The sequence below is a fragment of the Balaenoptera musculus genome, chromosome 1, assembly GCF_009873245.2.
Source record: "Balaenoptera musculus isolate JJ_BM4_2016_0621 chromosome 1, mBalMus1.pri.v3, whole genome shotgun sequence".
NCBI classification, from domain to species: domain Eukaryota; kingdom Metazoa; phylum Chordata; class Mammalia; order Artiodactyla; family Balaenopteridae; genus Balaenoptera; species Balaenoptera musculus.
This window is the reverse complement of record NC_045785.1, coordinates 43,929,252-43,950,133: the sequence shown is the minus strand read 5'-3', so window position 1 is coordinate 43,950,133 and position 20,882 is coordinate 43,929,252. Positions and strand designations below refer to the sequence as shown.

The 20,882-nt window shown below is 35.0% G+C and overlaps 1 protein-coding gene across 6 annotated transcripts in view; it reads left to right on the top strand.

The window, feature by feature from the left end:
- TUT4 (terminal uridylyl transferase 4) overlaps nucleotides 1-20,882 on the top strand; it is a 148,943-nt gene that overhangs the window by 11,463 nt on the left and 116,598 nt on the right. For all 6 annotated transcript variants that reach the window (XM_036844951.1, XM_036844941.1, XM_036844967.1 and 3 more), the window contains exon 2: nucleotides 19,853-20,735. In XM_036844951.1, the coding sequence (XP_036700846.1) occupies nucleotides 19,946-20,735 (790 nt within the window). In that variant the 5' untranslated portion in view covers nucleotides 19,853-19,945. The remainder of the gene's footprint in view (nucleotides 1-19,852; nucleotides 20,736-20,882) is intronic.

Below are 20,882 nucleotides of genomic sequence, written 5' to 3'. Positions count from 1 at the left end.
AAACCCATTTAACTTTAACACAACTTTTCCCTCTCCACTATCCCACTAAAATTGCTTGTGTTAAGGCCCTAAATAACCTCTTAATACTTTTTACTATTATTGATAACTACTCTTGTTTACTTCAGTGACATCTCCTTTTCCTCTCTTCTCTGTCTTCCTGTTCTGCAGAAGTTAATCTAAAGCAGAAATTGTGCTACTCTTCTGCTTATCATCTATGGCTTCTCTTTGTTAAAGTCTAAACTTGAGTTGGTATGCAAATATGTGTACCAATTTACATTCCCAGTTCATCTTCTGTATTCATCATTATGCATGCTATTTTACATCCTAAAAAACTTGTCAGAGTTTTAGAAATATATTTTGTCTAGTACATACAAATCTTGTCTTACTCCTTCTTACTCCTTCTCTTAAGTGAGAAATTCTTTCTCAGCTCAATATTATCTCCATGTAGAAGGCTTTTTCTTAGGCTCTTTCCTCAGGGTTTCCTTAGCATGTGTCACATAATATTGTCATTATTTGTTTATATGACTATCTCCCCTTTTAGACATGAGCCTATTATTTATCTTTGTATCCCCAGCTTTTAACTGAGCACCTTATATGTGAATATTGAAAATTATCTTTGTTAAAACTGATTCCTGATTTATATTTGTTTACCTGAGCAAATAAAAGCGCAGCTACATAATTTGCAGGGCCAGTGCAAAATAAAAATGCAGGGTCTCTAGTTCAAAACGCAGGAAAAAAAGTGCTGTTAAAGTTACTAAAACAAAGTTTTTTTCTTCTTTGATCTTTCTCTCAGCTCGTTGTGTTTATTTTCTTTTTAATGTCATTGTACATAAAGAACAATTGAAATTGTTAATTAAGCATGAATTTTACTGTTCAACTTTGTATTGTGCAATGCCAGTTTTAAATGCAAATATATGATTATTTAACTCTTATGTGGAATTGCTAGTATTTCATAGCTTGTACATATATATTTCATTCTTACCAGAACAGGGAAAACACTGCACAAAACTTACTTGCTGTTTTTATTTCATTTCTTATACTTGCACATTCTACCAACAGTCTTTACCTTTGATTTGGCAGGACTGAAAGGAAAAGGAACTGTGGCTTGCTCTATCTTTCCCTTTCCTTCTGTGTTGTCACTTTTAGCATAAGTGGTTGGTTAATACAGGGAAGTAACATGAGTAAGAAAAGACATGATAGGCTTTTTGATCATTCATGTTTCTTAGAATTCCATTGCCTTTCCTCTGTGTTTGAAGCAAGTTATGGTTCAAACAAAATGTGGCTTCTTGGGCTGTTAGTACCCTTGCTTACTTAGTTGTAGACAACATGCTTACTTAATAGTCACACTGAGTCTTGCTGAACTCCCCACACATCATGGATCCACCGATATTCTGTGTTCACAGGTATCACCAAAGCTATATGAGAATGAGGTGGAAACAAATGGCAAGGTATACATTTTGCATATATCTCCTGCTCCTGTGCATGTTCCATTGTCCTATTAGACTTCACTACAAAACACAAATTCAAAGATAAAATTATTAAGAATTTCAAGTTGGTGACAGGAGATCTTTAAACCAAGCACAGCGTCTTTCTGAGCATGGAGCCCTGTGTAACTGCACAGATCACATGACCATGAAATTAGCCCTGAACAAAAGGATTGGAGGGAAATAGTAACATGGGTCGAGACAAAGAGACTGCCTTATTTCATCTTGTACTAATGTGATAAGCCTTGTTACTGCTCCTTTATTTTGAGGCATTCTGAGGGTTGTGTTCCTTATTGCCTTGAAGTTAGGTGCAGCCATGTGGCTTTTTTTGGTAAATGAAATGTGAGCAAAGGTGACCAGTGCTATTCCTTTTCCCTCTGTTTTGCTAATATGGGAGGTAACATAAGATTAAAGCAGCTTGGAATGCTGAGCCAATGCATAAAGGACAGCTGCCTTAGAGAGTCACCTTAATTCACAGAGGATTTTGTATGAGTTGTTAAATCAATTTATGTTGTGATAAACATTGAGTTGTAGAGGTTGTTATTGCAGCATAACCTGGCCCATTCCAAGGGATACAGTATATGAAATTTCAAAATGAGTGTGGTGTTAGAAGCACAAGCATTGTAGGACCAGCACAGTTACATATCACAATTTTTGGAACTATGGGACAAACTTTGTCTCCCCAACAAACAAGTAACACTTAAAAAGTGTTAGCTACATTGTTATACATAAATACCAAAGAGCTGCCTGATACTGGAAGAATCAAGAACTTTCTAGTGAATCTTGCATCACAGGACTCTTCATATAGATAGAGCTTGTTCTTGATTATTTGTTTATAAGGAAAAAGAGGAAAGTGTAGCTTGGATAATTAGGGGATCCAGATGATCTCCATATCTCATTAGAAAAAAGCCCAAAAAACAGTTGGCAACCTCAGGCTGTTTTAATCAACAAATTGCTTGTGAAAAGAAGCATGACTTAAACTTCTTTGACCAGTGGCCAAAAAAGCTTTACCAGATGAACACAGAAGGAAAAGGCTTGAGTAATCCAGAAAACCTAGCTAATTGGGCTTTAGATGAGGATCTAGGTAATTTAGTTTGGAAATCCCATTTATTTACAAAACTGGATTTGAGAGAAGGGGGCACAGTTCTACTTGGCTTTGATCATAAAAACTCTTGTCAGTTGATTTACCCATATAAAAAGTTATTTTTTTTTAAAACTTTAGCTATTTTAGAGAATGATTGACATTTAAAATTTGAGGTTTGTGATACTTTATATAAGCTTAATACACATTATTTCGATTAAATTTTTTGAGTTAGAAGTTTTTTTATTGTGGTAAAGTATACATCACATTAAATTTATCGTTTTAACCTTTTTAAGTGTACAATTCAATGGCATTAGTACATTCACAATGTTGTGTAACCATCGCCACTATTTATTTCCAAAACTTTTTTATCACCCCAAACAGAAACTCTGTACCCATTAAGCAATGACTTCCCATTCCCCTCTCCCGCTAGCCCCTGATAACTTCTGTTCTACTTTCTATCCCTATGAATTTACCAATTCTCAATATCTTATATAATTGAATCATACAATATCTGCCGTTTTGTGAGTGACTTATTTCATTTAGCATGATGTCCTCAAGGTTAATCCATGTTGTAGCATGTGTCAGAGTTTCCTTCCTTTAAATGGCCGAGTAATATTCCATTGTGTGTATCCCACATTTTGTTTATCCATTCATCTGTTGATAGATGCTTGGTTGCATCTACCTTTTGGCCATTGTGAATAATGCTGCAGTGAACATGGTGTACAAATATCTGTTTGAGTCCCTATTTTCAGTCTTTTGGATATATGCCTACGAGTAGAATTGCTGGATCATATGGCAATTCCATGTTTAACTTTTTGAGGAACTTCCAAACTGTTTCCTGCATCAACTGCGTCATTTTATTCCCACCAGCAGTTGCATGAGGATTCCCACTTGGTTTTTTGTTTTTTTGCTTTGGTTGCCTTTGCCTTTGGTATCAAATCCAAAAAAATCATTGTCAAGATAGATGTCAAGGATGAAATTTTAAATTTGATGAAGACCAATTTATCTATTTTTTTCTTTTGTCATCTGTGCTTTTGATGTCATATTTAAGAAACTGTTGCCAAATCCGAGGTCATGAAGATTTATAGTTTTTATGCAGTTATATTTATGTGTGTGTTTGTGTAGTTTAGAGTATAAGGTATAGTTTTAGTATAGATATTAAATTTAGGTCTTTGTTCTTTTGTTTTTGTTTTTATCCTTACATTGTTTATTTCTGAAAATATAGGTATATATATTCTCTTCTTTCTTACAAAAAATTAGCTTACTACACATGCCTGTGTATATTACTTTTTTTCACTTAACAGTGTATCTTCACTATCACTCCATAACAGAATAGAGATTTCCTCAGTCTAGTTTACATCTGTATGGTAATATATTTTATTGTTTTATGACAGTTTTTCTATAGTTTTTCAAAAGACTCAAATGGTCATTTGAGTTTTTTTCCTGTCTGCTGCTTTTACAATTAGTGTCTTGTCTTATTTGATCCATTTTGAGTTAATTTTTGCAACTGGTGTAAGGTCAGGGTCCAGCTTCATTCTTTTGAACACGTGTGTTCAGTTTTCCAGCACCATTTATTGAAAAGACTGTCCTTTCCCCCATTCAGTACTCTTAGCACTGTTGTCAGATCGAATGACCATGTATGTAAGGGTTTATTTATGGGCTCTGTATTCTGTTCCATTGATATATGTCTTTCTTTATGCTATTACCAGACTGTTTTGGTTATGGTAGCTTTGTGTAGTAAGTTTTGAAATAAGAAAGTGTTACTCTTCCAACTAATTTTTTCCTTTTTTTAGATTGTTTTGCCTATTTAGAGTCCTTTGAAATTCCGTATGACTTTTAGGGTGGGTTTTTGTTTCTGCAAAAAATGCCATTGTGATTTTGATAGTGATTGCATTGAGTCTGTAGATCACTTTGGGTAGTATTGGCATCTTAACAGTATTGTTAACAATATAAGTCATTGACAATGACTTAAGTGAAGGAAACAAATGGGTGAGTGCACAGTGGGCTGCAGTTTATGAATTCTGCCCAGTCTCCAGCTTTTGGCAGCACTGGGAAAGCAGACTAAATAGTTTTGGGGACTCTTGATATTGATAACAATAAGCAAGGGGTGGAGTACTTAATTCTTTTAAAGTGAATGATAAACATTGTAAAAGGTGTGTTTTCGAATGTTCTACTCCCTTCGGCTGTAGGTCATATGAACTTAAAATACTTCCTGATTCCTTAGTTACCCATAGGCAGTGACCAAAGTCTGAAAAGGGAAGAGCAAGAAAGAGGTAGGTAGGGAAAGTAGACTGGAAGGAATCTATGAACATGGGATGTCGCTGCATTTACTTAAGTATTTAATTTCTTTCAGTAATGTTTTGTAGTGTAATGTTTTCAGGGTAAAAATTTTTTTGCCTCCTTGGTTAAATTTATTCTTAAGTATTTTATTCTTCTTGATTCTATTGTAAGTGGAATCCTTTTTTTAATTTCCTTTATGGATTGTTCATTGCTACTGTAAAGAAATCTGTGTGTTGATTCTGTATCCTGCAACTTGTTGAATTTGTTTATTAGCTCTGTTTTTTTGTGTGTATTCTTAGGATTTTGTTACATTTAAGATCATGTCATCTGCAAACAGATAATTTTACTTTTTCTTTTCCAGTTTGGATGCCTTTTATTTCTTTTACCTGGCTAATTGCTCTGGCTAGAACTTCTAGTACTGTGTTAAATAGAAGTGGCAAAAGCAGACATCTTCGTCTTATTGCGGATCTTAGGGGAAATTTTTTTAAGTCTTTCACTAATGAGTATAATGTTAGCTGTGTTTTTGTTTTCGTTTTGGGTGTTTTTTTTTTTTTTTTTTGTAGATGGCCTTTATCATGTTGAGGAAGTTCCTTTCTATTACTAGTTTATTGAGTGTTTTTATCATGAAAAGGTGCTGGATTTTGCCAAATGCTTTCTTCTGCATCAGTTGAGATGATCACGTATTTTTCTTTTCCTTCAGTCTATTAATGTGGTTTATCACATTGATTGATAATTCATATGTTCAATCACTCTTACATTCTGAAGATAAATCTCATTTGGTCTTGGTGTATAACCCTTTTAATATGCTGCTGAATTTGGTTTGCTAGTACTTTGTTGATGATTTTTTGCATATATATTCAGAGTATCAGAGTAATGCTGGCCTCATAGAATAAGTTAGGAAGTGTTCCCTCCTTTTCAATTTTTTGGAAGTGTTTAAGAAGGATTGGTATTAATTCTTTACATGTTGAGTGAGCTTCTCCAGTATAGCCTTTTGATTCTGAGCTTTTTTTGTTGAGGGGTTTTTGATTACTGATTCAGTCTACTTATTTGTTGTAGGTGTATTCATATTTTATATTTGTTCTTGACTCAGTTTTGGTAATTTGTGTGTTTGTAGGAATTTGTCCGTTCCATCTAGGTTATCCAATTTGTTGATGTACAGTTGTTCATAGTATTCTTTTATAATCCTTATTTTAAAAAATTATATCAAATATCCTTTTATCTCCATTTACAAAATTGTGTTAAAATAATACATTGCTTAAAAAAATACGTTGTTTTCATTTGTCTCAAGGTATTTTCCGATTGCCCTTGTGATTTCTTCTTTGACCCATTGGTTGTTTGCGTGCATTGTTTAATTTTCACATATTTGTGAATTTTCCAGTTTTTTTCCTGTTATTGATTTGATTTCCAGTTTCCATCTATTGTGATAAGAAAAGATAATTTGTATGATTTCAGTCTTTTTAAATTTATTAAGACTTGTTTTGTGGCCTAACGTAATAGTCTATTGTTGAGAATGTTCCATGTGTACTTGAGAGGAATATGTATTCTGCTGATGTTGGATTGAGTCTTCTGGATTTATCTGTTAGGTCTCATTGGTGTATAGTGTTATTCAAGTCCTCTATTTCCTTATTGGTTTTCTGTCTGGTTGCTCTAACCGTTATTGAAAGAAAGGTATTGAAGTCTCCAACTATTTTATTTATTTATTTATTTAATTGAAGTGTAGTTGATTTACAATGTTGTGTTAATTTCTGCCGTACAGCAAAGTGACTCAGATACATATATATTTTATATAATGTATATAATATATGTATACATTCTGTTTAATATTCTTTTCCATTGTGGTTTATCGCAGGACTTTGAATACAGTTTTCTGTGCTATACAGTAGGACCTTGTTTTCCATTCATTCTGTATGTAATAGTTTGCATCTACTAACCCCAAACCCCAGTCCATCCCCCCTCCCCACTCCCTCCCCCTTGGCAACCACAAGTCTGTTCTCTATGTCTGTGTGTCTGTTTCTGCTTCATAGATAGGTTCATTGTGTCATACTTTAGATTCCACATATAAGTGATATCATATGGTATTTGTTTTTCTCTTTCTGACTTACTTCACTTAGTATGATAATCTCTAGTTGCGTCCATGTTGCTGCAAATGGCATTATTTCGTTCTTTTTTATGGCTGAGTAGTATTCCACTGTATGTATGTACCACATCTTTTTTTGTTTTTTTAAAATTTTTATTGGAGTAGAGTTGATTTACCATGTTGTGTTAGTTTCAGGTGTACAGCAAAGTGAATCAGTTATACATATACATATATCCACTCTTTTTTTTTTTTAAGATTCTTTTCCCATATAGGCCATTACAAAGTATTGAGTAGAGTTCCCTGTGCTATATAGCAGGTTCATATTAGTTATCTGTTTTATATATAGTAGTGTGTATATGTCAGTCCCAATCTCCCAACTTATCCCTTCCCCCCTTATCTCCTGGTAACCATAAGTTTGTTTTCTACATTTGTGACTCTACTTCTGTTTTGTAAATAAATTTATTTGTACTCCTTTTTTTTAGATTCCACATATAAGCGATATCATATGATAGATGTCTTTCTGTGTCTGACTTACTTCACTCAGTATGACAATCTCTGGGTCCATCTATGTTGCTGCAAATGGCATTATGTTCTTTTTTATGGCTGAGTAATATTCCATTGTATATATGTACCATGTCTTCTTTATCCATTCATCTGTTGATGGTCATTAAGGTTGTTTCCATGTCTTGAGGGGGGGCATTGTGTATAGTGCTGCTATTAACATAGGATTCATGTGTCTTTTCTAATTGTAGTTTTGTCCAGATATATGACCCGGAGTGGGATTGCTGGATCTTATGGTAGCTCTGTTTTTAGTTTTCTGAGGAACCTCCATACTGTTCTCTATTGTGGCTGCACCAACTTATATTCCCACCAACAGTGTAGGAGGATTCCCTTTTCTCCACACCCACTCCAGCATTTGTTATTTGTAGACTTTTTGATGATGGCCATTTTGACTGGTGTGAAGTGGTACCTCACTGTAGTTTTGATTTACATTTATCTAATAATTAGTGATGTTGAGCATCTTTTCATGTGTCTCTTGGCCATCTGTATGTCTTCTTGGGAGAAATGTCTCTTTAGATCTTCTGCCCATTTTTCGATTGGGTTTTTTTTGTTGTTGAGTTGTATGAGCTGTTTGTATATTTTGGAAATTAAGCCCTTGTCAGTCTCATGGTTTGCAAATATTTTCTCCCATTCTGTAGGTTGTCTTTTTGTTTTGTTTATGATTTCCTTTGCTGTGCAAAAGCTTGTAAATTTGATTAGGTCCCATTTGTTTATTTTCGTTTTTATTTCTATTGCCGTGGGAGACTGACCTAAGAAAACATTGGTACAGTTTATGTCAGAGAATGTTTTATCTATGTTTTCTTGTAGGAGTTTTATGGTGTGATGTCTAATGTTAAAGTCTTTAAACCATTTTGAGTTTTTTTTGTGTGTATGGTGAGAGAGTGTGTTCTAACTTCATTGATTTACATGTGGCTGTCCAACTTTCCCAACACCAGTTGCTGAAGAGACTGTCTTTTTCTCATTGTATATTCTTGCCTCCTTTGTTGACAATTAATTGACCATAGGTGTATGGGTTTATTTCTGGGTTCTCTATTTTGTTCCATTGATCCATATGTCTGTTGTTGTGCCAGTGCCATGCTGTTTTGATTACTGTAGCTTTGTAGTATTGCCTGAAGTCTGGGATGGTTATGCCTCCTGCTTTGTTCTTTTTCTTCAGGATTGCTTTGGCAGTTCTGGGTCTTTTATGGTTCCATATGAATTTTAGGATTATTCTAGTTTGGTGAAAAATGTCATGGGTAATTTGATAGGGATCCAGCTATTATTATAGAATTATCTATTTCTCTTTTCAATTTTGTTAATTTTTGTTTCCTATTTTTGGGGCTCTGTTATTAGGTATATATATGTTTATAATTGTTACATATTCTTGTTGGACTAAACTTTTTATCAGTATATAATGCTCTTCTTTGTCTCTTGTAACTGTTTTTGACTTAAAGTATATTTTTTTTCTGACAATTATATAGCCAACTCAGTTCTCTCTTGATATCTTTTTCCAGCCTGTATTTTCAACCTCTTTGCTTCTTTGTATCTAAAGTGAATCTCTTGTAGGTAATATGATAGATGGATCATGTGTTTTTTAATCCAGTTTTCCAATCTCTGCGTTTAATTGGAGAGTCTAATTCATTTTTGAATTGGCCAAAAAATTCGTTCGGTTTTTTCCATAAGATGGCTCTAGTAGTCCTTCGTTGTCTTTAACTTCATTTGAAACAATTTTGTTAGATTGTATTGTGACAGCTGTCTTATTAGTGTGCCTTTAAAAAAACTTATCAAAATTGGTGAATTTTTGTGTAGCCATTTTAATGTTGAAGGTGGAAGAAAAAAGCAACATTTTTGGCATATAATGCTTTATTATTTCAAGAAAGGTAAAAACACAACTGAAATGCAAAAAAAGATTTGTGCAGTGTATGGAGAAGGTGCTGTGACTGATCAGATGTGTCAAAAATGGTTTGCAAAGTTTTGTGCTGGAGATTTCTCACCGGACAATGCTCCATGGTCCAGTAGACCAGTTGAAGTTGATAGTGATCAAATTGAGACATGAATTGAGAACAGTCAACATTATACCACACAGGAGATAGCTGACATACTCAAAATATCCAAATCAAGCATTGAAAATCATTTGCACCAGCTTGGTTATGTTAATCGCTTTGATGTTTGGGTTCCGCATAAGTTAAGTGAGAAAAACCTTCTTGACCATATTTCTGCATGTGATTTTCTACTTAAGTGTAATGAAAACATTTGTTTTTAAAACAATTTGTGATGGGTGATGAAAAGTGGATACTGTACAATGATGTGGAACAGAAGAGATCATGAGGCAAACGAGGTAAATCACCACCAACCACACCAAAGAAGATGATGTTGTGTATATGGTGGGATTGGAAGGAAGTCCTCTATTATGAGCTCCTCCCAGAAAACCAAACGATTCATTCCAACAAGTACTGCTTGCAATTAGACCAGCTGAAAGCAGCACTTGATGAAAAGCATCTGGAATTAGTCAACAGAAAATGCATAATCTTCCATCAGGATACCGCAAGAGTGCATGTTTCTTTGATGACCAGGTAGAAACTGTTACAGCTTGGCTGGGAAGTTGTGATTCATCCACCGTATTCACCAGACATTGCACCTTCAGATTTCCATTTATTTCGGTCTTTACAAAATTCTCTTAATGGAAAAAATTTCAATTCCCTGGAAGACTGTAAAAGGCACCTGGAACAATTCTTTGGTCAAAAAGATAAAAGAGTTTTGGCAAGATGGAATTATGAAGTTGCCTGAAAAATGGCAGAAGGTAGTGGAACAAAAGGGTGCATACGTTGTTCATAAAGTTCTTGGTGAAAATGAAAAATGTGTCTTTTATTTTTACTTAAAAACCAAAGGAACTTTTTGGCCAACCCAATACATTTAAAGTAGTTATTGATAAGGAAGGATTTACTCGTGCTCTTTAGTTTTTTCTTTTCTGTATCTCTCATGCTTTTTGTTCCTCAATTTCTCTATATTAGTGCCTTTTTATGTATTTAGTTGACTTTTTTATAGTGTGCTATTTTAATTCCCTATTTTCCTTTTTTGTATTTTTAAACATTATTTTCTTAGGGGTTGCCTTGCAGATAACAGCGCAACTAATATCTTAAATTTATAACAGCCTAGTTTGAGTAATACCAGTTTAGTTTCAATAGTATACACACACTCTGATCCTATATGTCTCTGTTCTCTCTCATTGTTATTGTCACAGATTACATCTTTATACATTGTGTGCCCATAAACATAGGTTTATAATTGTCTTCTTATGTATTTGCCTTTTAAATCATGTAGGAAAAAAGGAAGAGTTACAAACCAGCAGTACAATAATACTGGCTTTTATGTTTACCGGTGCTAAGTTACCTTTACCAGTGTCCTTTATTTCTTATGGCTTTGAGTTACTGCCTAATTTCTTTTCATTTCAGCCTTAAGAACTCCCTTTAGCATTTCTTGTAGGGCTAGACTTCAAGTCTGCTAATGAAATTTCTTAGCTTTTGTTTATCTGGAAGTGTCGTACTTTCTCTGTCATTAGTAAAGGATAGTTTTTCTGCATGGTTAGAGAATATTTGGTTGACAGTGTTTTTCATCCAGGACTTTAAATATGTCATCCCATTGCCTTCTGGCCTCCATGATTTCTGATGGGAAATCAGCTGTTAATTTTATTGTGGATTCTTCATGTATGAGAAGTTGCTTCCCTCTTGTTGCTTTCAAAATTTCTTCTGTCTTTAACAATTTAACAATTATGTGTCTTGGTGTGGATTCCTATGAGTTTATTCAGCTTGGAGTCCATTGAGTTTCTTGGATGTGTGTAGTTGTGTCTTTCATCAGATTTGGGAAGTTTTTGGCTATTATTTCTTCAATTTTTTTTTTTTTTTGGCCACACCGCACGGCTTGTGGGATCTTAGTTCCCCAACCAGGGATTGAACCTGGGCTCACGGCAGTGAAAGCACGGGGAGTCCTAACCACTGGACCACTAGGGAATTCCCTCTTTAAGTATTTTTTCTTTCCCCTTCTCTCTTTTCCTTCTGAGACTCCTGTTATGCATATGCTAGTATGCATGGTAGAGAAGAAGGAAAGCACATGAGGAACTCAGGAACCAGACAATACAGGGAGCAGAAAAAAGTTCCAGAAAAATTGTTAGTGTTTTCAGAAATAAGAGATGAAGATCAGAGTGCTATGAAAAGGAATAATCAGAGAATTAGAGAGTTTTTAGAAGTGAAAATACGAAAGGTTTCCTCCATGCCCCCCCTCCAAATATAGAAGGGTTGGAAGATAAATTTGAGGAAGTCACCCAGGAAGGACAAAAAAGAGATGGGAAATGGAGAGAAAAGATAATTGGAGGATCAGTGTAAGAGGCCTAAAGTTCAATTAATAGGAGCTCTAGAAAAAGAGCAGAGAAGATGAAAGGGAGGAAGTTTATGGAAGATATAATATGGAAAAAATTTCCAGAAGTGAAGGACTTGCGTTAGAGATTAAAAGAGCCAGCTGAATGCACAGCAAAATGAATAAAGAAATATCTATACTAAGACTTATCACTTGTAAATTACAGAACACTGAGGCAAAGAGAATATCCTAAAAGTTTCCATAAAGAAAAAAAAACAGTTCAGTAAAAGAGATGGAGAATAAGAATGCCATAATTTTCTCAGTAGTAACACTAGAAACTAGAAATTGTTGAAACAATACCTGTAAGATTTTGAGTGAATGATTTTTAACCTAGAATTTCAAACATAATTAAACAAAATATGAAGAAAGAATAAAGACATTTCAGGCATACAAAGTCTTATAAAACTTATCTCCTATTGGGGCTTAAGGGAGCCCAATAAATAGCACTCTCTTTCCCTTCCTGAATTCTGAACAAATTGGGAGAGATAAAGGAAGCATATGGAGACCAGAATATTATTTTTATTATGGATAAGATTCACATTGGAGAATGGGACTTATATTTTCATGTGGCTTGCTAATACTCAATGCCAGAAATAGACAGATTTAACCACTCAGGCATAGGCAGAGCTGAACAGTGACAGGCCCTGTGTGGGGCTTGCAACTGTAATGTTAGAGTATGAATGAGAGAATGGAATTTTCTTTCCTGAGAACAGCTGAATGCAAAGAGGAAGGAGAGAGGAAGGTGCTAACTTTTGCCCAGATCATTTTTCTAAACTCAATGATGAAATAAGTTACCCCATCTCCTTAGGAAAGGAATGAGTGGAGTGGAAAGAAATCAGGAATGTTGTGATAATGGTTGTCCCTCTACATGAAATGAAATGTCAGAAGTAGGGCATAATTACTTTCTTAATGCCTTTCTTGTTTTCTTTCTTAGAAAGCTACTGGAGGATATGCTACACCAAAAAAGAGGGAGTAACTTATGGAAGAGGAAAATAGAAGAGTCAGTCAGCGTGAGAGAGTAGATGGGAATTGGTAGGATGATAGCAAAAGGAAAGTCTCAGGGTGACAAGTGTGGTGGAAATCTAGTAGTGATCAGAAGGTGCCAGATGGGATGTCCAAGGAGAGAAAAACGACAATAAAAACAAACACATGGGTTGCTTGATGTATTTGAAGACATTGAGAGAAGATTTACAGTTCTGTCAATGAATTATTGACAGATATATAAAAAACTTAAGAGAAGTGAGACAGTTCCAGGTAAAACTGAAAAGTATACCAAAAGAGAAATGTGATTATAGTATATATGTTGCTTAAGTCAAAAGTCTAGGCTCCTGTGATAAAGAGATCCAATAGTACAGTGACCTAAGAAACAGTTTTATTTCTGTCTCATGTAATAGTTGCTAGGTGAGTAGTCACCAGATCCAGATGAATAGTTTATTGTGTGTGGTCATTCAGGAGTACCAAGTTCCACTGATGATTTTTGTCCAGTTAAAAGTATGGCCAAGGGCTAACAGTGTGGACTTTACCTGGGCTTGTTAGACTAAATGCAGAATGTTAGTCCTCACTCCAAACCTACTGAATCGGAATCTGCACTTAGGAACTAGCTGATTCCTGTGCACAAAAGTTTAAGACCTACTGGTCTGGATTGGAATTTAATTGTTGGCTATGTGATTGAAGATGGGTGACTGAGAATTTTATCCAGTGAGAAGGGGAGAGCATGGAGGAGGTAAGAACTTGATCTTAAGGACACACCTAACTGCAGAGAAGGTTGGGAAATGTAGTTTAGCTACGTGCCTAGGAAAAAGGAGAAAATGAATTTTGATAGATATCTAGAAAACTCTGTGCAATGGTATATTTGGCTCAGCCATAAATAATATTGGCATATTATATTATAGTCATCCTGGGAGGATGGTGGTAGGATGGGAACATAAGTGTGTGTACAATTCTGTCTGTAGGAAGTCAGTAGATAGTACCTAAATCTAAAACAAAATAGGTAGTATCAGCTTAAGCATGTAATTTAGAAATATGGAGATAAATCTCAGAAGAAACAGCTAAAAGAGTTGACAGTAGTTGCTTCTGAGGAGAGAGATTGGTAGTTGGTAGGAGAATGCTGTTTTGCCTTGCCATTTACTTTTTCAACTGTGTAAGTGTATTTGTTTTATAAGAAGCACATTGGAAAAAAAAATTCCTGTAGTCTAAATAGGAGGTAAACACATGAAATGTGTTAAGTGCTAAGTACTATGAGAAAGGTAAGAACAAAGTCCATAGAAAGAGGCATACTTATCCAGGCCACCCTGGGTGGTAGGAGGCTAGGGGATGGATTGGGAAGCGAGACACTTTCTAGTTACATTGTAGACAATATAAAGTATGAGGCAATTAAATATCTTTTGGATCTATTATATTTTGTTTTTAAAGTGTGAACAATTAAAAATAATTTCAGCTAAGTTTTTATTAATCCATTTAACAAATTTATTGAGTGTCTACTTTGAACTAGGTACTGTAATAGGCGATGAAGATATAATGGTAAGCAAAATGAGAAATGGTTTCTTACCTCTTGGAGCTTATAATCTTGTGTATAAGATTGTACAGAAGAGTTTGGTTTTCCTTCACTTCTACTTTCAGAAACATTCCTTAGAGCATTGATTTTTCAAGTGTAGTTCCCAGTCTAGCCACATGAGAATCACCTGGGAACTTGTGAGAAATGCAAATTCTCAGGCCTCAATCCCAGACCTGTTCAATCAGAAACTCTGGGAATGGGACCTTCCAGGTGATTCTAATGAATGATAAAATTTGAGAACTATTGCCTTAAAGGTAATCAATATTTTAAGCTTGGTTTATTACTGCTAGTATTTCGGTGTTAGAAATAACCAACTGCAAATACCAGATTTTATAATTATTAAGAATTTAGTAATTTTGAAAATGTTTAATTAATTTAGAATTTATTAAGCACATACCATGTATAATAATTCAGTCTCTGGAGTCTAGTTTATGTGGACTCCTTTTGCTTAGCAAGCTCTTTTCCTATAGGAGAGCATTATGTTGGGTTTTTTTTTCCTCTCTCTTTTTTTAATTGAGGTAATATTGACACACAATATTATATTAGTTTCAGGTGTACAACATAATGATTCAATATTTGAATATATTGGGAAATGATCACCACCGTAAGTCTAGTTAGCATCCATACAAATGCTGTGTCTTCATGGGGCCTGAGAGGTCCCTGCTAATTTTCTATAATTGTAAAATTATCAGAACCAATATAACATTGGCATCACTGTGTTTCAGGATTTGCATTGAATTATAACATCTTAGATGGAGTAGACTCTGGTTCAGCCACTCACTTTATAGTTTAGAAATCTGTGACTCAGAGAGGGTCAGTGTCTCTTGTTTAAAGTCACTCAGTAAGTAGCTAGTGGGCCTCAGGGGTTGGAGGCCTTAGCTGAAATTGGTTGATTATGTAATTTTTTTTTCCAAAGTAGTAGGAGCTTCTGATAACTTTCTATAATTATGCTTTACAGTAGCTTCCTTTGTCTGTCCTATGAAGGGTTACTTGAGCAGTAACTCTTTCTGTGACTAGCTTTTCCATTAGTTATGCAACAGTTATTTCAGGTAAACTTTCTCAGCTAGTGTATCCAAACAACTCTTACAAGACTCAGGCCCCGAACCTTGTAGGTCAGTCTGCCAGTTGAATGATGGATAATTACAGAAGGACATCAAAAACTTCTCTTTGAAACAATTCCAATTTCTGCTAAAGACTTCAGTTTGCAGCAGGTAAAGAGTGGTGTAAAGACATCAGGCTGGAGTAGATGTTCTTTTAATTGCTAGTGATTTTGAGTGTTTACTAAGTACCTAGAATTGTGGTAGACATTGATGGTAAGGATTCAAGGAGGATAGAAGACATGATTAGACCTAGAAGTAGAAAATGGACTGATGTTTAATGATTTACTAAAAATGAAATGGAATACATTCTAAATGCTATTGTTTTCAATATTCAAACACTTTTAAAATAAATTTGTTAAAAATTCTCTGTATTTTCTTGTTAATAATTGGTTATATAAGGTTAGAATCTCATTTAATACGTATTTTCTGCATTCTGAAAATATAAACAGGAACTAGAAAGTAGGTCTGACATTTTTATTTGATTCAACCAGTTTTGCTGAGTGTGCACTGGGAAGCAGTGAACCTTGTTTTCAAAACACTATCTTCTCAGAGAAAACTTCGTTTCTAGGAACCATACCTTTTTGGGGAAAATTTAAACAAATTTTTTTTAATTTTAATTAATTAATTTATTTAATTTTGGCTGTGTTGGGTTTTCGTTTCTGTGCAAGGGCTTTCTCTAGTTGCGGCAAGCGGGGCCCACTCTTCATCGCGGTGCGCGGGCCTCTCACTGTCGCGGCCTCTCTTGTTGCGGAGCACAGGCTCCAGACGCGCAGGCTCAGTAGTTGTGCCTTACAGGCCTAGTTGCTCCGCGGCATGTGGGATCTTCCCAGACCAGGGCTCGAACCCGTGTCCCCTGCATTGGCAGGCGGATTCTCAACCACTGCGCCACCAGGGTAGCCCCTGGGGAAAATTTTATACTGTTGATAGCTTAAAAGAAAAAGTTAAAAATAGCAATTTTGCTGTGAAATTACCACACTTTGTTTTGGAAGTAAGAGGACATTTGCTACTCATATAAGAAAAGATGGGGAAGATTAGAAAATAAATATAGGGACTTCCCTGGTGGCGCATTGGTTAAGACTCCATGCTCCCAATGCAGGGGGCCCGGGTTTGATCTCTGCTCAGGGAACTAGATCCCACATGCATGCTGCAACTAAGGAGCCCACCTGCTGCAACTAAGACCTGGTGCAACCAAATAAAGAAAATAAATTAACAAAGAAAATAAATTAAAAGAAAAAAAGAAAATAACTATGGTCTGTTTTTTTCATAACACATTATTCCAATTAAAAACTTAAATGTAATTTCAGTTATGTGAAACAAATTACTCAAAGTGAAACCTGGCAACTTTCTGAGTCTAACTCCTCACTAGCATTTATCTGTATTAAATAGATTGATTTTTTTTTTTTATTTTTGAATGGAGGAATAGTATGTCTAAAAAGTTTTATAAACAGAATTGTGGATCAGCATTGCTGTATCAAGTCTTTTTTGTTTAGGCTTTTGTCAGTGAGATGACATCTACAAAATTACTAGTCATTATCATAGAATAGCATTAGAAAATTTAAAATATTTTGGTTACTGGATAAGTTAAAGTAATCTTTTAGAATAGAACCCATTATTACTTTTAAAATTAGGAACCTGCAGCAGTTTCTACAAGAAGTTAGATGTATTTGACAACTGTTTTGACAGTTATGTAAAAAAAAAAAAAACTTTATCAAGAATAATGAAAGAAAAATCTATTAAATACATTTAAATATCCAAAAACCAGGAGCAAAAACATTCTTTTATAGATAAAAGTGCTACAGCTTTTTACTGGAAAATAATATTACTCAAAAAAGAAATGGGGCTTGCCTGGTAGCGCAGTGGTTGAGAATCTGCCTGCCAATGCAGGGGACACGGATTCGAGCCCTGGTCTGGGAAGATCCCACATACCACGGAGCAACTAGGCCCGTGAACCACAACTACTGAACCTGCGCGTCTGGAGCCTGTGCTCCGCAATAAGAAAGGCCGCGACAGTGAGAGGCCCGCGCACCGCAATGAAGAGTGGCCCCTGCTCGCCACAACTAGAGAAAGCCCTCGCACAGAAACGAAGACCCAACACAGCCAAAAATAAATAAATTAATTTTTTAAAAAAAAGTAGATTTAAATCTAAACATTAAAAAAAAAAAGAAATGGTGAAAATCTAATATGGTTTTGGCTTAAATTTTAATTATCATAATTTCTTTAAATATTATTTTGTAAAATAATTTAGAAGAAGCACCTAGTAAATTTTTTTAATTGAAGTATAGTTAATTTACAATATTATTTTAGTTACAGGTGTACAGCATAGTGATTCAGTGTTTTTAGAGATTATACTCCATTAAAAGTTATTACAAAATAATGGCTATAATTTCCTGTGCTGCACAGTATATCCTTGTTGCTTATCTATCTAGTAGGCTTTTTAAAATAAGAGATAATGTTAATCTGGACGGAGATCAAGGCAGAGAATGTAGAGGACTGTACTACAACAGGAATTATAAAAGCTAGGTCCAAGTAGAGTAAGGTATTTCAGTGGAGACATAACTATGTAAGTTTAATTTCTTTTTTTCTTTTATTTGGAAATATGCTTTGGCATAAAATAGATAGGGGTAAATGAATTGTGTTCTGAGCTTTTGAATTTAGATAATATTTTTGTGTTTGTATGATATATAGTTATATGATTTAGAGGTGTTTGACTGCCCAGATTTAACCAAGTAAAATCAAAGATGCTACATGCAGTTTGCTTTTTTGACTCTAATTTTTATTCATGTTATTAATCTTTGTTTAGAGTCATGAATTTAAGTATGAATTTAAGGCATATAGGACAAAGTGAAAAGTAAAAAAAATCCTGATTTCCGTAATATATAGTATACAAGCTATTTCTAGTATAGAAATTATTTAACAAAATGTAGTATTTTCATTTGTTTATAGTTTGTGCTCTGTGGTAAAAGTGTAATAGTTCCTATTATATTTTAGAACAAAACGGATTCTGATTTTTTTTTCTTTCTATTATCTTTTTTCTAAACATTATTATTCTTTTAGAGCAGTTTTAGTTTCACAGCAAAGTTGGGCAGAAAGTACAGAGTACCCATGTAACTCCCTTCCCCCACACAGGAATAGCCTCTCTCACTATCAACATCCCTGCACTAGAGTGCTACATTTGTTACAGTCGATGCACCTACGTTAACACGTCATTATCATCCAAAGTCCGTAGTTTACCTTAGGGTTCACTCTTAGGGATATCCATGCTGTGGGTTTTGACAAATGTATAATGACATGTATCATCATACAGAATATTACTATAACTTTTAAACTCTGGGATCCTGTTGGTTTTTTAAAATTTTCTTACCTCAGAAGAATTTATTTAAACTGCTTTGTACTTTGGAGCTGGAGGAAGTCTGTTGACGTTGGTTCCCCATGTTTAGAGCGTCAAGTTAGAAGTAGGTTAGCGGTATAAATAGGTAGTATTTAGTAGGAAAGTCATGTGGGAAAGATCTTACCACTTAGCCTTCTATAAACTGATTCCCTATGTTGCATATCGATTGCAGTTCTTCTGTTATTTTTACCACTTAGTCTTCTATAAGCTGGTTCCCTATGTTGCATATAGATTGGAATTCTTGTGTTATTTTTCTTCCATTTCCTTTTATGTTAATTGTGGTACATCAGTTGCAGGTTTTATTTCCCTTTTAGTTGAAATTCTTATTGAGTAATGTAAAACAGCATTTTACTTCTGAAGTTCCCTTGTTTTGATGTCATAGTGCCAGAATTATGTTAGAACCTCCTTTATGGGGATTTCGCTGTTATTTACTAAGTGGATTTTAACTCCTTCTCATATAGTTTTCAGAGTTTAAAATTTTTTATTTTTTACTCTTCAGCTTTTTACTTTATTTTTATTTATTTTTGGCTGTGTTGGGTCTTCGTTGCTGTGCGGCTTTCTCTAGTTGCGGCGAGCGGGGGCTACTCTTCGTTGTGGTGCGTGGGCTTCTCCTTGCGGTGGCTTCTCTTGTTGCAGAGCACGGGCTCTAGGTGCGCAGGCTTCAGTAGTTATGGCGCGTGGGCTCTAGAATGCAGGCTTGGTAGTTGTGGTGCACAGACTTAGTTGCGCCGCGACATGTGGGATCTTCCCGGACCAGGGCTCGAACCCTTGTTCCCTGCATAGTCAGGCAGATTCTTAACCACTGCGCCACCAGGGAAGCCCCGCTATTCAGTTTTGAGAATGAATTGTAAAAGTTTTTTTTGTGTCTAACCAATTTTTTAGAAATGGGTTTTGCATTTTAAATAACAGATTTTTTTTTTTTTTTAATCCAATAGTTTGCTTGCCTAAACTGGATTTGAAGCAATTCAGACTACTGGAGATCTGCCACTTTACAATATCACAATTGGAAGGAAGCAGGTTTTCAGATAATGGAAGAGTCTAAGAACTCTGAAAATGAAAATCATGAACCAAAGAAGAATGCTTGGGCTCTTTCTGAAGAAAGCAAAGCAGTTAAATTTATAACTAATCAAACTTTGAAAGCTAGAAATGATAAATCCATAAAAGAAATTGGGACCAACTCTCCAAATAGGAATAGTAGTAAAAAAAATAAGCAAAATGATATTTGTATAGAAAAAGCAGAAGTTAAATCATGTAAAGTAAATGCTGCCAGTGTTCCAGGCCCTAAAGATTTGGGGTTAGTCCTTCGAGATCAAAGTCACTGCAAAGCAAAAAAATCACCGAATTCACCGGTGAAAGCAGAAAAGGTACCTGTTTCACAGGCAAAAGTAGAAAGGGCACCCAGTTTACAGGCAAAAACAGAAAAATCACCAAAGTCACTTAATTCACCAGTGAAAACAGAAAAGGCACCCAGCTCACAGGCAACAGCAGCAGAAAAGACACTTAATTCACAGAGGAGAGCAGAAAAAGCACCTGGTTCTCAGATGAAATCAGAAAAGGTGCCCAGCTTACCAGCAGAAGCTGAGAAGGTACCCAGTTTACTGTTGAAAGAAAATATGAGACAGACAGAATTACAGCAGATTGGAAAAAAAATTCCAAGCTCCTTTACTTCTCTGGACAAAGTGAATATTGATGTTGCAGAGGGAGAAAAATCTGCTCTGGAAAACTCACAACAATCTCAGAAGCAACAAACATGTACAGATAATACTGGTGATTCTGATGATAGTGCTTCAGGAACTGAAGACATATCGGATGATTTGAGTAAGTACAAATTAGATTATTCCACAAGTCACATTTTTGGAGAGATTTTTTAATATTAATGTTCTTTAGATTGTCCTTAGTTTGATTTTAACTACTTTAACTACAAAAAGGACATTAATAATATGGGTCTTAGGTTGAAAACATTTA